At 44.3% G+C, this 16,866-nt stretch overlaps 1 protein-coding gene across 5 annotated transcripts in view; it reads left to right on the top strand.

The window, feature by feature from the left end:
* The window catches only part of aplp2 (amyloid beta (A4) precursor-like protein 2), a 51,588-nt gene that overhangs the window by 18,285 nt on the left and 16,437 nt on the right, over positions 1–16,866 (top strand). For all 5 annotated transcript variants that reach the window (XM_069669121.1, XM_069669119.1, XM_069669117.1 and 2 more), the window contains exons 2-6: positions 7,584–7,757; positions 9,323–9,452; positions 14,453–14,565; positions 16,067–16,278; positions 16,512–16,711. In XM_069669121.1, the coding sequence (XP_069525222.1) occupies positions 7,584–7,757; positions 9,323–9,452; positions 14,453–14,565; positions 16,067–16,278; positions 16,512–16,711 (829 nt within the window). The remainder of the gene's footprint in view (positions 1–7,583; positions 7,758–9,322; positions 9,453–14,452; positions 14,566–16,066; positions 16,279–16,511; positions 16,712–16,866) is intronic.

The following is a 16,866-nucleotide window of genomic DNA, read 5'->3' as shown; positions in this document are numbered from 1 at the left end:
CTGTTTGTGTGGTGATGGCTCAGGCCCGGCCTTCCTACAGGAATCACACCAATGCCCCTTTCCCACTTAAATTAGCACATTAATGCTGTTTTTTCAGACCTGAGAAGACCTGCTAATAAATGCTGATTGTCTCTTTTCCCATTGCCAGTGAAGTATACTCCTTTCTGTCTCTTTTCTGCTGCGTCACCGTCTGACGTCACAAACGCACCCGAAACGGGGTTAGTAAGCAGTGAAGATGTTACGGTGGTTAGGTCTTTATTGCATCTATTACTCATTCAGTCTGTTTATCAAATTCGGAACGATGTTCGAGCGCTGCTCGGACGGAGACGGGGGGAATTTGTAGCTGAGATGACAAGGAGTCGCAGAAGTTACCGACGAAGCATAGCTTTGCGCCGGAAAGGGGTCTGAGATTAGTGTCGACATGGGTTTGGTATTCCCGTCAATGCCGATCGGACCCGAGGCGATAATTACCCGGGTCTACTGCGGAGTCATTTGACCCGGGTAGAGAACAAATAGAAGCTAAATATAACAAGTAAGCTTATAGATCATTAGTTTAGCATAAACACGACCAGACAAATATGCTGGGTGATATTTTGTATTAATATGTCAACACTGTGTTTTTAGAGATAGATGTCTGACATTTCTGTTTGTTATTGAAGTCATATTAGTTTTTTAAGGTGCTCGTTCTAGAGTTGAAACGATTAATCGGTTGCAATCAACAACTTTTTTTTATAATCAATTGATCCTTCAGTAATATTTCAAGCAAAACTAGTGAAAATGCAGCTTCTTGAATTAAAGGATTAAACTTTATTTAACATCATTTAGTTTGGATTTATGCTCTCACAAAAAAGAGCATTTGAGAACATTACTGAGGATGTTAAAGGTTTAATCAATAGACTAAACATTTAACTGGTTAATCCAAAAAATAAACAGCAGATTAATTAATGAAAACAAGTGATAGTTATTTGGGGCCCTATTCTGTTCTATTCGTGGATAAATGAAAGCCAATACATGTTATTGTCATCTTAACATCTTTTGTCTTGCTCATATAAAGCTCATCATCTAAAAACAAATGACCCTTACATGCACATTTCTTCTCTGTCTGTTTTAGTGTCTGTAGTCAGCAGCTGCCACAGAGTGAACTAAATGCAATGCTGTGTGGCTAAAATAGCAGCATGGATACCTGTGGTGGGAAACAACTCATTTGTTTGCAGCAACAACATGTCGCTACTGGCTCTGCAATCAGCGGAGCGAGAGCGAGGCTGCTCTCTAAAACGTGGGAATCAATGAACCAATTCAAACAGCCATGATGATATTTAATGATCGGAAAATGTGTCCTTTTTACCATCATAGATTTTTGAACTTCAGATGAAGAAATCTCCACAGGTTGTTTTCATGTCTACAGACAGGCAGAGGTGTAAGCACCTGGCAAAGCTCTCATTGATCAGCGACTCAAACATCTGCATCCATATTGTGGTTGTTTTATTTTATGGGCCAATAAAGATTGTTGTTGTTTTGAAACGCACTAACAGGGAAATTCAGTCATTACAGACGCAGCAATCACCAGACACAATAAACAGGCACGTGCTATGCTAAAAGCTGCAATATAAAAGCTGTAATAGAAGCTAATAAAGATGCTGTAATTGCTCCCTTCCACATATTAACACAACACTGTAATTGCAGCGAACCCTGGTTCCTCTTACACATCGACAGCTTTTATTGCAGCAGTAATAAATTGAAATCAATATTGATTTTATGATGTTACGTATTGTATGCATAGATCATACTCATGTTGTGTGTGTGTGTGTGTGGCCTCCTCTCCTCTGCCTATCTTGTTTAAGCATTAAGTCACTACAGGGAAGGATTAGGTGGATTAACGATGCTGGGCATTTCTCTGCAGAGTCACATGGACACTAAGCATTCTGGGAACCCACGTGTCCTGACCAGCGCCTTGTTCTGGAGCTGCTTTTATAAGAGCTAGACTGTGGGGATGGCTTCACCATACCTCTGCCAAAATTAGACTAGTTGCCACGGCTCAGTGAGGCCTACAACGTTTATAGGCCAGTTCACTGTGGAGCTGTTTTTTTCTATGCAACACAGGCAATTCAGCAGAAATGATACTGCAGCAGACGGCAACCCTCCTAACCTGTTCATTAGACTGTCTGCTCTTGTGTGTAAAGTTTGTTTTGACCATTTCAAATGATCTCTGTTTATTTCGGAGGATCACCACATCATTTATTTCCCCTTTCCCACTGTCTTCTTTGTGTGAGTCCTGAGCTCACACACTGCTGATTATGCTGCCCTGTTTGGCTGACCTGAGACCACACACACACACACTCACATGCTTATACACACACAAACACACACACAGATTGGATTAGCTTCTTTGGATCTTGCCCAGATGCTGTGTGGTAGGTCATGTAATAACTGACCCGTACCAGTCCCAGGCGGGTTTCTCTAAAACCTCATTAAGGGATACTACCTGCGCTGTGCTGAAAGTTTCTGTCGACAGACCTAGTTGCACTTTCTGTTCTATTATTCCTGCTGGTGCATACAATCAATAGTGTTGAAGATATCAGCCTTCATTTCCTCCCTTTCACAACTTTCTGTAAAAGACCATTTCCTGCCTTTTATTCTTGTTAAGCACCTAAAAAACTGCTTCCACAGCTCACAGCTAAATAATCTATCACAGTGAGTTTAAAGCCTTAATTTGCTTTGTGAAAGTCTTTCTGGTTTCTTGTTATTTCATTGCACCTAAGTTCAGCTTTTTCATTAAATGCATTCATTTACACTTGGCTCACTGTCAATCACTCTCAGGAAAGTCAAAACAGGAACGTCTCTGGGAAATAATCCAGCAAATAATTGAATCTTACACCCCTTTTCCACCGAAAGGAGCGGGTTGATGCAGGTTTTTCAGACCCAGGAAGACCCGCTAATAAATACCGATTGTCTCTGTTCCCATTGCCAGTGGAGTATACTGCTGTCAGTCTCTTCTTCTGCTGATGTCACGAACGCGCCGGGAACGGGGGCGAACAACAAACTTCCCCTCGGATCAGAAGAAGCTCTCTCAGCAGTGTTGCTGCCGTTGTATGTTCTGTTGATTTACAGCGGCTAGAACTTCAATGTGCATCATAGCATTGCGCCGGAAAGGGGGCAGAGATTAGCGTGTCAACACTGGTTTTGTGTTCCCATCAATGCTGATCGGAGCCGAGGTGATAATTACCCGGGTCTACTGCAGAATCATTTGACCCGGACCCTGAATGCTGACTGTAACATTTACCACTAAGCAAAAAACCGGGTGTTAGCAGGTTTTTTGACCAGTGGGAAAGCGGCTTTACTGTCACAAGCGTATATTTCTAATTACTATTAAAAGTAGGCGTTCCACTAAAAAGGTTGAATTAAATTAACTATAATATATATGCATAATAGAGATAGACTGTGTAATGTAGACAGCAAACGAGCAGTAACTCTAAATAACATCTGTCTCCTGCTTGAAGCTTTAGTGAGTAATATTTTCCACTCTCACTGAAGACAGATTTACCTCTAATTTGTGTGTGTTTGTGTTGCTCATTAGAGACCCAGACCCATAAGGTATGTTTATCTGTTCCAAGGATGAAAAGGAGTGTTTGTTGTGCATGCAAAGTTCCATGCGTTATTTCACAACAAGCACTGTCATGTCTGAGCTTGTTTTATGTGAAACTTGGCTGGGAGCGCAGACCAGGCTAATAAAACATGTTTGTGTGCTGGAGGCAGCCTGGAGACGCAGTGACAGACTCGTGTGTGTGTTTGCAGCAAGGAGGGAGAGTGAGCTAAATGAACCTCAGCCCACACAGCTTTTGACAAGCGTCTGTGATGGCAGGCCTGTCTCCCCTGCATTCACGCTGCCTCACGCCATTCTTTATTATATTACAGTCTGCGTTCATTTGGAAATAATATGTCAAGCTGGGATTTAAGCCAATCAGCACACGCTCCCTGCTGCCGTCGTCTATTTACAATGTCTGCCCGAGCCTTACTCTGTCTCGCTGCCTCTCCCTTTTCCCAACATCCACTCCCTCTCTCCCTCTTTTGTCTCCCTCGGACTCGCCAAGCCCCCACATAGCAGCAGGTGTTCACACTTACACATGATATTACATCTCACAGTGAGTCAGTAATGAGAGATAGATGCTTAATGATTCTTGGGTGCGGCGGCATATTTTTCAAGTAGCTGTGTTTTTGTGTGTCCGTGTTACATTCGACAGCAGAGTCCGACTTTATCCCGCGTATTTATAGAAAAGGAAAAAACACTCAAAGTAAAAATGTATCTGCTTTAAATATTTCAGTGCAGTTTGCAATACAAAAAATGTACGTTGACAGGGTCTTATTAGAGGAAATAACAAATAGAAGTGTCTTGTTACGATCCTTCGTCTCTGAAAACATCATAATAAGGTCTTATAATAAACATTTTTCCATATTTTTATGACTGTTTTCCCGTTTTCTCTTCCCGTAACCTGTAATCAACATGTCACTAATGACTCATCTTTTTTATTCCAGTAAATTAGATGTGATTACAGAGCTTAGGGCGATCCAGCCAACCCTTCCCATCTTATAAAACCTTCACCCACTAAGCTGAAATAGCGGTTGTGAGTGTGCTGCGCGGTGAGTCATAAGGTGTGTGTATCTGGGTGTCGGTTTGAACCAGGATTATCGATATAATCAGCTGCTCTTTTGTGCACGAGGTAAATCAACTTACAAAACCAGGAGGGAAACTTGATCCTCAGGGGCTGCCATCACGGCAGTCTTTGTCTCTCCACTTTTGAACTTTGAAATGAAGTTACTATTGGCACAAAGTTCTGCCTCGAGCCTCTGTTTCATGTAGAAACCCAGCAAACCGCAGTAGCAAATTACTGTCAAAGTTATTTTAATGTGACCTTTAAAGAGGAGTTCAGATATGTCAGAGTAGAAAGGAAAACAGGAGCAAAACTCTGATCCACAGCTTACTCTGGCCTTCGGTTTGTTTTCACCCACAGCTCCCCTTTGAGTCTAAAAGTAACCTCCATTTCTTTTAATTTTTCTCTTCGTCTGCTTCCACTTCACTGGCCTTTACTGACCGCTGGAACAAATCAGTCTGGGATGATGTAAAAAATTGTGATGCTGACACTCCGGTTGTGCGCTCGGCTGGTCTTGAAATAAATTTCTGAGTCACGACTGTCCGAGACTGACACAAGACGAAGGGAAAATTCTGTCAGATTTAAGATGAGACCAAACACATTTCTCTCTCAAGAGCAAGTTTTATTATGTCTCCCTCAGAAGTGTGTGTTAAAGGATGTCACAGTCAAGAGAACTGACTGTCCAGGCTGTTTTCAGGAGGTCAGACATCCTTCTGATTCAGGTGAGGCCGGTGATGAGACACCTTTCCTCTCCTGTCCTGCTTCGGCGTGCCACCTCTGCTCTGCTCTCTGCTGCCCCCCATGGCTCTTCTGTTTTTGCAAGTCTGGCCCTGAGCAGCTTTTTTCTTAAGTACTAAACAGGCATGTGACTGCAGATTTAAGTCAATAGTCTAAAGCACCTCCACTCAGCCTTCGTCAACAGTGTAAAAGAGTTAAAGACGCTTTGGGACTTTAACACTTAGTGAAGTCAAAGGGGTGTTGAGAAGCCCCCAAAGCTTGTTTTTCCACAGCCGCAAAGTCTAGTTGTGGTCAGGTTGTCACTGCCTCCCTTGTCTCCCTCCCTAATGTGCTTTTTTTCCCTGCTTCCCTCATTTCCTCCCCACCTCTCTGCTTCTCATACACCCCAAGCCAATCTTACAAAGGAATGAGAGGGAGGAATGAGAGGGAGGAGAGCAAACAAGCCTGTGGTGGTGCAGAGAGGGAGGAGTGGAGCAGGACAAAGACGTGGAGATGGAGGAAGGAGGGAAATGAGGTTGAATCTGAGGCTGTTGTGCCTCTAGGACCAAATAAACACAGGCCAAGAAGAGTGTGTTTTCTTGCCAGTGTGGATGAACGTGTGCCTCTATGGCTGTAAGCATTTCTTCGTGCTTTATGATTTTGTATTACGTGTGCTTGTGTGGGTACCGGTGTGCTCATGCAGCTGAATGTATGTCTGGCTGGAGCTGTGTTCAGTCCTGTGTGTGTGCGCGTGTGTGTGCGTGCAGACTCAGCTCTGGCTAGCTCTGCGGCTCATCACACGCTACAGCCAACTGCTGATTACACAGCACTTGTTTTGTCCTCGCTCTTCTCTGTTCTACGCCTATTATCAGCCCGGGAGCCTGCGCAGAATTAGACAGAGAGCTTTGTCTAACACACTGTAACTCAAGTCTCTCTCCTCAGCCGCGTTCTCCTCGGCTCTGCGCTGCAGAGGACACCTCTGCCGGCATCTGCTCAAGGCTGAGGCCTCAGCAAACAGTCAGACATTTGAGTCGCGTCGCTCATTCCCTTGATCTCTCTCTTGGGCCGAAGCCTGTTTACTCAGCCTCATGACGTTATGACAATCAGGAGAAGATCAGTTCCGTTCGGCTTCCTGTCTGGAGGCTCCCTGGTGTGCGTTTTTGGACTGTTTGTCTTTCAGAGCTACATCGCCTCCCTGATTCATTAGAGTGTCCTGTGCTTTGACACCACTAGCATCAGATGAGCGCTAGCAGGCTGTGACTTATTGTCTCATAGCAGCTAATGGGTTGACTGATAGCACGTTGAAAGCCAATCGTGTGGAAGCTGATTTCACAGTAGCTTTGGACTGTTGATGTCCATTTTCCATAATGAATGAGTGTTTAGTTATTTAGAGTGAAGGACGGGCAGACTGGGTGTTCCTGCTTCCTGCTCGCTGGAGGAGGAACTGCAGGGTTCAGTAAGTGATGGCAGGAAGGACAACAGGGAGAAAGATAGCAGATTTCCTCTCATGTTCAGAGAGTCGGGTTGTAAACAAAGATGGGATGAATGTTTTTAAACAAATCCACACACATTTCTGAACACATTTTTATTACACATCTGTCATGATATGTGTTAATCAGGAACCATCAGTATTTACACCGAAGAATAAATATTCCATCATTTGTGGAAAGATTTTGGTCCCAGGAGGTCTGGATGAGCAAAGCTCTGCCCTCAACAGGAATGTCCTGGTTTGTGAGGCATGACAGACTGCAGCTTCTCTCTCTCTCTCTCTGTGTGCAGCCTCTCACTCATTCAATGGGCATCAGAGCAAAAAAAAAAAAACCTTGTGCACAAACCAATCAAACCCCCTCTCGTTTAAACATCAACTTAGCCAAACGCTCCCTAGGTGCATTAAATTTGTCTCCTGTCTGAGCCTCTCTGCTCCCTCAGCACTGCGGAGTGGAGTCGCAGTAGCAGCCAAGCGTTGACAGGCAGTTCTGATACTGCTCCACCCCATCTAGTACAGTTATCCATTGCAGTACATGAGCTGAACCAGCTTTATGTGTTCAGACTCCTCAGCAGGCTCCTGTGTCTCTGTCAGGCTCATAATGAAGTGTACGAGAAAAGAAGAGTGGGACATGCAGTGTCTCAAGTCTGTCAGACACTAAACTCCCCACCTTGTATCGGCTCAGTGATGATTGATCGCATTAACCCCTGGTTTCCTTCTTTGTCTTTCTGCAGGCGCTAGCAGCTAATGCAGGCACAGGGTTCGCCGTGGCCGAGCCACAGGTGGCGATGTTCTGTGGAAAGCTCAACATGCACGTCAACATTCAGACCGGCCGCTGGGAACCCGACCCATCCGGTACCAAGAGCTGCGTAGGAACCAAAGAGGGTGTGCTGCAGTACTGCCAGGAGGTAAGTCACTGTGACACAACCACACCTTCATTCTTCTTCCTTATTAGGAAATTAGGATATGATAACATTGAGCACAGAGCCAGTTATAAAAAGGTTTTCTCCTATTCTCAGTTTTGTGTCGAGCTAAGCTAACTGACAGTAGCTTTAAAATCAGCTGATAGATGTAAGAATCATTTTAAACATCTAACTCTTGTTGAGAAAGCTTATCTCCCAAACCCCTGTAAAGTTAGTCCACTCTATAATAATTACAACTAAATTATAGCATCACTGTAGGAGCTACTTATTTGTTCTTAGTATTTAGTTGTATATTTAGTTCATTAATAATAAGTAAGTATTTTATTTTGATAGTTGTTTGTTTAGTTTCAATTATTATTGTTATTTTTGTTTGGTATATTTAGTTTTGCATAATTAGTATCTAGTTTTGTTTAGTTTGGTATTTGGGGTAACACTGTGGGCACCTGAGTTTATATAGGTAGGTAGGGAGGCAGAGGACCAGGATGCACCTGGGTGGGCCTATGGTTTTTTTACCAGCGCAAGAGAGGCAGCAGGAGCCATGATTTCTTTGTTCTTTTGTTTGCTTGCTTGATTTTTTTGGGAAATAAACCATAAGAAACGCACAACCTTGAATGGACAACTTACTTATTTTGCCTGCGTACACCACATCCCCATGGTGCATCAGTGGCACTTTGATTATGTTTGATTTATTCTAAATCGGATTTTCGGACAAATGGCCACTACAATCACCTCTGCATCACTTCGGCTTCAGCCTGTAATTTTACATCTTTAGTCAAGAATAAACCTGGTTTGTTCAGGCGATATTAGTTCTGCTCAGTAACTTTACAGTGTAAGCAACAAAGATGAACAATGTTTCAACATAATTTAAATTATCTCTCCTTTAGAGGATATAAAAGCAATGAGAGTGATTTGATAGTAGGGGATCAAAAAGTAAATTAGTGGAACTGAATTACTGCGAAGCTTCATGAGGTGAGAATGGGTAACATTGAGGGTAAAAGGCTGGTGTTGTGGAGAAGTCAGATTTATTTCACAGTGTTTTGTCACCATAGCGGCTGCAGAGCTGCGCCTGAAAGACAGACTTATTTACAGTGTTGTGGGTGGCATTTGAATTAGCAGACCCAGTGACTGACATTTTCTCTTGCTGTCTCTACAATAAAGCATATGTTTTTCCTTGACATGGATATCCTCGCTCTTGTTTACTTGTTTCTCCCACTGAATCTCCTCCTAACCCACGAGGCTGCTGGTGTTACTGTCATGGTTTATTATGCAGCTGTCCAGGAAAGAAAGCAGGGCTGTATATATATTCAGGCAGCTTTCCCCACAAGCCTCAGTTGCATTTATTGATGACATTTTCATGGCATTTGGGGAAAGTGTAAATTGCATGGTCTTTCATGGCTGAGCAGATGGCATCTAGAGGGTATAAAACATGGATTAAAGAATCCCATTGAAGCTCCACTTATCGCGTCTTCCCTCGTTCTCGCACACATGCACGCACACGCATAGAAATAAATCTTTATTTGATGTGCACTCTCTGCTTCTTTCTCCAACAGATGTACCCTGAGCTCCAAATCACAAACGTGGTGGAAGCCAACCAGCCCATTCGAATTGAGAACTGGTGCAAGAAGGAGAAGAAGGTGTGCAAAGGGCACGCCCATATTGTGGTGCCTTACAAATGCTTAGGTAAGACTGCACACGTTTAATGAGTTAAAGGGCTTGGGAAACCACGTTGAGGTCTGTGAATGACCCTTCCTATCAGGTGCTCTCCGTCTCCCCCCGTCTTCTATGGTGGCTCCTCATTCAACATAGAGAAAGAAGCGATTATGATACATCTTAGCCACGGGCAGAGGTGACATGGAGCAATATTGAAGTCTGATTCAGTTGACTAATCTTGGCCTTGAGCTGCAGATTGAGCAGATCCAGGCTGGATGGGAGCTAATGTCTCTCAGAACGGATGGCTAAGGGGGGAAAGCTTATTATTGCAGGGGAGGCTTGTTGAGCAATAAAGCACAATCTTATTTCCCCCCTCAGACAGTGGCCATAAACTCACACAGACACACAGGGTCAGCAAGAGGGAGGTCTGTGAGGAGACCTGCTTTATTACTCCCCATTTCTCCATTCGCCTGTGCCGTCATACACACCTCTCTCCCTCCTCTGTCTCCTGCAGCATCACTGTAATCAGCAGTGGCAACATGGCCATATTCTGGTTTATTAAATGTCAGATAGATCCTCAGACTTTGCAGTCCACATGTCTATGAGCTCCCTAACAGTCCTGCTGCCTTTGAGGACTGCAATAACAGAGAAACAGAGGTCTGAAACAAGGCTCCTCTCTGTTCTTGTAGAGCTGTATCAGGAAGGGAAAAACATCTTCCTCTCTGCTGCAAACACTTCCCGGCACCCTTCCACTGTCCGAAAGCCTCTTGCTGATTGAGTTGTGCCACTTTCCATGATGAAAAAGCTATTAGCAGTAGCACTGGACTGTGAAATGGGCTTCCATTCAAGAGAATTTTTGGCAAACGAAGAGGAGAGGCTTTTGGGAAATTCATGGGACAGCAAACACCACAACTGGAGTGGCCGCTCGGTGTCCGAGGCAGGAATACAGATGAGAGTTTCACATGCAGAATCGGTCTCCTAAATCCCCCCAGTCTGCTCTCCTTATACGTCCTGAAGCTGATTCCCTCAGACTACCTGCCACACCTGATAGCCTCTCGTCTTCACTGTGGCGGGCTGTTGCATCCATCAACAAGCCAAGACCTCTCATTAAGATTCAGCAACAGTGCCATGGCTGCCATTTAATTAAAACAAACCCATTACTTCCACTGGAATGATTAAATAGCTTCATTGCTTGTTCTTGCACATTTTTGTCATCACTGCTAAAGGTCTGTGCACTCATGCCCCATCAAAGGCCTCTGCTGCTCTTCTGGGTTGCAAATGAGGAGTCTGAACAGAGAGAACAGAGGAGACAGATGGAGAAGGAGAGATGAACATAAGGTGTTGGCGAGAAGGAGGCCATTGAGAGGGGTTCTGCTTAATTACGTAATGGAGCATGTTAGGGGCTTAATTGGAGGGCTCTGATCATATGCTGCAAGCCATGGCATGCCTCTGCCAGCTCACCGCGCCTCGCCTCTACAGCCCATTATTTGTCAGGCCTCTCTCTCATATCAAAGTGCAATGAAGAGTGCTTTTGAATTATTCATTAGTTGTGATGTTCAGATAGTGTTCCTGAGAAACGGACATCAGAGGTTCTGCCTAATATTCATCAGTGTACGGTACATTAATTATAGTAGAATCAAAAAGAAATGAAAAAGACCAAAGGGAGGTGGGCTATAGCTTGAAGGACATGATTAAAAGGGCCAGACTAGCACACATGTCAAGTTAATAGGTTTATATGAATAATGCAAGCGCCAAGGAAGGAGCTCGGTGTGCAAAGAGAGGGATGGGTTTTGCTGCATGCCATCTCCTCATGCGAAGGCTCAGTCACTGAGCCACAATCCCTCCGTGTTCCTGTCCCCAAACAATGGCTCCACAAATGAATGTGATTTTTGTTCCATGCCACTCTAATCCCTGCAGCATGATGTCTTTGTCAAACAGCAGAGGATTATTGTACTCGTTTTTATTATTATGTCTGGAATAGAGAGAACAGTCAGTGGCAGATGTGTAACCGGTTAGTGTGCATGGTCTCTTGCACGGTTACTAAGTTGTGGAGGGACAACACAGACTACAGCAGCTTCGTACTAAACAACAACACAAAGAAATCACCTGCAGATTTTCACACTTCTTTTCCTTCAGTTGCTCTTTTGTCATGTGTATTAAAGTCTGAGCTCCGATGTCGACCTTTGAGCTGCTTACTCCCGTGTGGAATTTTTTTTGGTGAGAATTTAATTAGTAACTTTTCCAGACGTGACACATTAGCCTTTCCTGTTGACTAAGCGTGTTGTTTTAACAAAGGGTAGGGCTCCCAGATGACACCCCCTGATACCATCAGAGGTGCTGAGTGTTGTGATTGCGAATGAGTTATTAATGGATACAGACTCAGTCTTGTGTCAGAGTGCCACACCTCCTTGTGCACTCCTTTGCCTCTGGGAAGGTTTAGAAAAGTGCCTGAACTCTGAAACAAAAGTGTTGTGGACACAAATGTGTCTTTTATATTATTAGTAGGTATGTGAAAGTGAATTAAAGGTTAGGATCAGCGGAGTAGAAAAGTTTTACTTTTGCTGAAAATGAAAGTTATTTGCAGCTTCAAGTCAAACCCGGAGTTTGATGCAAATCTCACTTCCATTATGCATCATTAACCTCCAGCTACCTTCTGGTTTTAGTCAGGTCTGCACCTTGTAAGCCTTTCATGGTGGCAGTTTAGATTTCTTTCACTCCAAAAACCATAATGCAAATTCTAACAGATGAGTATCCACACTGCCAAATATCTTAACACATGACTGGAACCTGATATCTTATATTGCAACAAGAACTAATCTTTATTTTTTATCATCAGTTTTAGAAAATCATCCCGGTATTTAGAACAAATATTGCGAAAAGACTTGTTCTGTGAACATACGACGTTGTTAAGTGAGGAAATAAATCACACATTGAATCATTAAGTGCTGCTCACACAGAGCATGTTATTTGCATTTTCTGATCTCATACTGATTATAACAAATTACATTACACTAGACTTCCTTTGGAAAGTCCCTGAAACACGATACCCGCCTGTGCTGTTAGTGAGAAAATCCAGTTGGTGCTTAATTGAATTTCCCACCTCTCAGAGCCGAAGGTATCATCAGCACATCGGGTGTATTCTTACCTTCACACTCCCTGGATGCTTGCAGTGCAGCCAGTCTGGGGACTGGACAGTCGTAGTATGTGTGCCTGACAGAAGGAAGGTTAAAGGAAAGACGGATGAATACAGTAGGTGGAGAGGAGGTCACAGAAAAAGAAGAGTATATGCTTTCATGCACACTCTGCACAACTACACACACAGAAACACACAGAGTGCTTGCAGGGCACAGCTGCTCTCCGAACACCACCATCCATCACCCACTGCAGTGTGCCTGCGTACGGCGTACGCCTGAAACCCTCTCCACCTCACAACCACAGCAACCTGTGAGTATGAGTGTGAGACAACGAGACAGAGAGAGAGAGAGATGGAATAAAGAGAGGGTGTGTGAGTGAATGAATCAGTTAGCATCCGGTGTGCGGGATATGGAGCGGAAGGTTACTGGGAGTCATGATGCTTTTCCCTGAGCTGTCTCAGCCTCTCTCTGTGTGTCGCTGAACGGGAAGAGAGGGAGCAGTACGAGGGAGAGGGGTGGTCCAACAATGCTCAATGCAAATAATCACATTACAAAGAAAGTCATGCACAAAAGTATCGTAAAAAAATAAGCAATTATAAGCAAAATCCACTGGAGTGAAATTAAGTTATTTTATTGAATTAGACTTTAATTTGATTTAAATGCAGCTGGTGGTCAGGATGGGACTCATTGTCATTATGTTATAATGTTTGTAGTTGAGGCAATCTGAACTATAGCTGTCAAATAACTGGAATAGAAAATATAATATTATTCTTTGTGCCAACTAATGACAGTGATTTTTAAACCCTGATAACATGTAAAGGTGTATCTGAATACTTGAGTACACGTACTGAGTAACGGTCGGCCCGTGGTGGGCACAAGGCAGAGAAGCAGGAGAATGAGGGTCTGCTGGGTGGATGGGGTTTGTGTGAGGGGGTGTTACTGTACCTCCTGGGCGGAGATGAGAAGCAGCTGCTGAGTCCTCTGCTATTTCCAGCTCTCTCCTCTTCCTCCCTACCCTCTCATTTTCCAAAACACTGCTTTTTCACCCGCTGCCTCGCCTGGCTCATGTGAAGCGCTCCAGCAGCTCTGCCTTAGGCTGAGGTCGTGGCGAACCACTAAATGAGCAGTTATAGGACAGCTCCCAGCCCTCTCCTTGAAACCTCTAGACCCTCTTTTTGTGCTTTCAGCCCGCCCATCCCTCAGCCACTCTGATCTGGACTTTGCCCTAAACCTCCTCCTCTTCCTCCCTCTCTCCTGTCTCTCTCTCCGCCTGGCTTTCCATCTGTTTCTGACAGCAGTGTGTCTACCTGAGCGCCCCGTCACACTGCCAGCCTATCAGCAGTCGCTGTCCTTTTTAATCTTTCTCGTGACCCCTGCGACATATGCTCGCACACACGTGCTTTTCAGCCTGAAACTATTCATGGGAATCCACGAGATGCTTTTTGTGTCTTTTATTTCTGTCAGTTCGTTCTATGAATAAAACATCCCCGAATTGAATTCATCAAGCAGATGACATCATTGACTCACAGGAAGAGTCTGGACTGTGTTAAAAGAGTCACAGCATGAAACCTGATTTTCTGCACTGCCGTTTTGATTGCAGAGTTACACATTTGGCTACATAGTGGGATAAATCCCTCTTGGCTTTAGCAGCAGGGACAGATGTTCAGGTGTCAGATGTCCTGTCTGTTATACCACTGTAATGAAATGTAAAGGGCCAGGCAGCTATGAATTATGGAACCATGTCCTTTTTTTACTCATCTCATCTGTTATTCCCTTTTCAGTCCCACTGAGAGATTTATTGTTTAGAACCATTGCAGTGACCAGGAAGAGATTTTCTTTTGGCAGATTGTTGGCGTGACTAACAGGCATACTGCTCTGTGTGATTTGCTGTTTCAGTGGGCGAGTTTGTGAGTGACGTGCTTCTGGTTCCAGAGAAGTGCAGGTTCTTCCACAAGGAGCGTATGGACATGTGCGTCAGCCATCAGCAGTGGCACGGCGTGGCCAAAGAGGTAAGGAAGGAATTACTTCATAGGAAACAGTGGGAGGCCGTTCCTCTGAGATAGCAGAGCAGTGGGGAAGAAAAGTCCGGTGGGAAGAGGAAGCAAGTTTAAGAAATTAAAACTTTACTAATTCCAGACTTTTATAACTTTCCAATCCTTCCCCTCCATCCCTGATATCTTTCCACCTGTCTCTGAGAGTTTCTTAGGCCCTCTGATCTCAGGCTAACTGGGAGCCCTCACATTTCAGCTCCTAATCAGATTAGTGTTGTGGCTGTAATGCAGCTAATCCCCCCCTGGGCAGCTCCAGAGCCGGCCCCCGAGGGCCACTCTGACCTCGACAGTTCAGTCAGGCAGTCTGCCATGGGTTCTTCCTGCGTCATGCTTTCTGACTCTTACTCTAACCTGACACTTATTACTAATGCCCTGAACTCGAGCATCACCTGCAGCCTGAGATTGTGTGATATCCAGCGGCACGAAGTACCTGCAGCCGCTAACAAATCTGTTCCAACCGAGTCATAATAAATCTTATCGGTGGCAATATCTGGGCAAGAAAAATGATTCAACAACAACCCCGGCTCCCTCACCAACTGCCACTGAGAAGTTCTTAAGCGGGGCGGCTAATCCTCCGGTGAAGTTTCTCAGCAGTCATCAGTTACGCTGAAGTTATACTCGGCCGCTCTTAGCTGCAAAATGAAGCACAGCATTGTTGGGAAAATATGACATGACTTTTTGGAACTGTGGCTCATTCGTCATTTCAGTCAGTATGTGGCAGGAGAACGAGCTCTTAAATCAGTGTGACTTCATTCTGCAGGTGTATAGATCTGTTACTGTGTCAAGTAACCGCAAGGGACCAGTGCAATGCAATACTTTCATAGAATAAAAACTGATAGCACCTGTGAGGATAGAAGGAGAATATACAACAGCCATGTTGATAAATAAAGAATAAAGAATGCTGTCTATGCGTAACCTTGAGCATACACTATTATATATGACTAATGTGCTTCTGGAAGTTATTTACATATCTTCATGCATAGATAGAATAAATCAGGTAATGGATTACTAACTGGGATGGTGCTAACACCTGAGGATTGCTTTTTTTCTTTCACAATGGATGTGACATGCATCACTTTGCACAGGCCTTTTAATGCAAGTTGACATAATTTACTATAATACAGTTTTAAGTGTCTTCTTGCTGCAGAAAACACTAAAACCTTTTGGATACATGATCGCATAAATAATGTTAGAATATTGATTTTAAAAGATTCTCCTTTTGAATATTTTGGGGGATATTTTTGTTGTCAAATCTATAAAAACAAAGAGCCTAACTGCAGTATGTGTACAATATCATGTTTCCTCCCACCATGACTCAAACAAATGTCACCTTGTCAAAGCTGAAGTTGATACTTCAAAGTACTGGGGGGCCCAGAAAGCACAGCAGCTTCATCTATCTTGAGTCCCGCTCCGTGTTCGGTCAAAAATCCTAACCCTCTCATTTCTCCTGCCCTGTCAGGCCTGTGCCAAGAGCTCCATGGTGCTGCACAGCTACGGCATGCTGCTGCCCTGTGGCATCGACAAGTTCCACGGCACCGAGTACGTGTGCTGCCCCTCCTCTCGCAGCGGGGAGTCCGCTCCACCTGCCGTGCCCTCCCAGGAGGACGATGAGGAGGAAGAGATAGAGGATGAGGAGATTGACGACGCCGACCTGGTTGAGGAGGAGGACAGGTGACTAGCTGTTAAATTTGTGCCTGTGTATGGTTGTGTTCAGGAATGTGGCATGTCTTTGAAATATTGCGGGTGTAATATCGGCTCCCGTGCGAAGGGCAGGCTTTACTGGCCATCTGGATGAATTAAAGTGTTGTGACATTGACCTATGGCAGCTGCTCTGCCTTGTTTGATAAATCACTCCTCTTCCTGGCTTCCACCCCTTCACTCAATCACCTCCGCCTCCCCCTCAGTGAGGCGCCAGCTGATGAGCAGCCCACACAAAAGGAGGAGCCAGTGGACGTGGACGATGACGATGAGGAGGAAGATGAGGAGGAGTACCACTATGTCTATGAGGATGAGGAGATGGATAAGGAGGACGAGGAAGAGAAGAAAGAGAGCAACAAAATGTCAGAAAGCCAAGATGAGGACAAGACTCTGCAGGAAGTGAAAGGTTTGTATTGAGTTGTTTCTAATTATCGTTTACCACCCCCACCCCCCTCTCTCTCCCCCATACTGGCACTTTGCCCACCACTTACGTATAATCAAACCTTTTTAACTTTTAAGCTTTAAGGCAATTATTCTTAAATCCCAGCCAGACTGTATTTA

Source organism: Semicossyphus pulcher, unplaced genomic scaffold (genome assembly GCF_022749685.1).
Source record: "Semicossyphus pulcher isolate SPU_LCO1_2020_fin unplaced genomic scaffold, fSemPul1.0.p SCAF_19, whole genome shotgun sequence".
Taxonomy (NCBI): Eukaryota; Metazoa; Chordata; class Actinopteri; order Labriformes; family Labridae; genus Semicossyphus; species Semicossyphus pulcher.
This window is presented reverse-complemented; position numbering and strand designations above follow the sequence as displayed.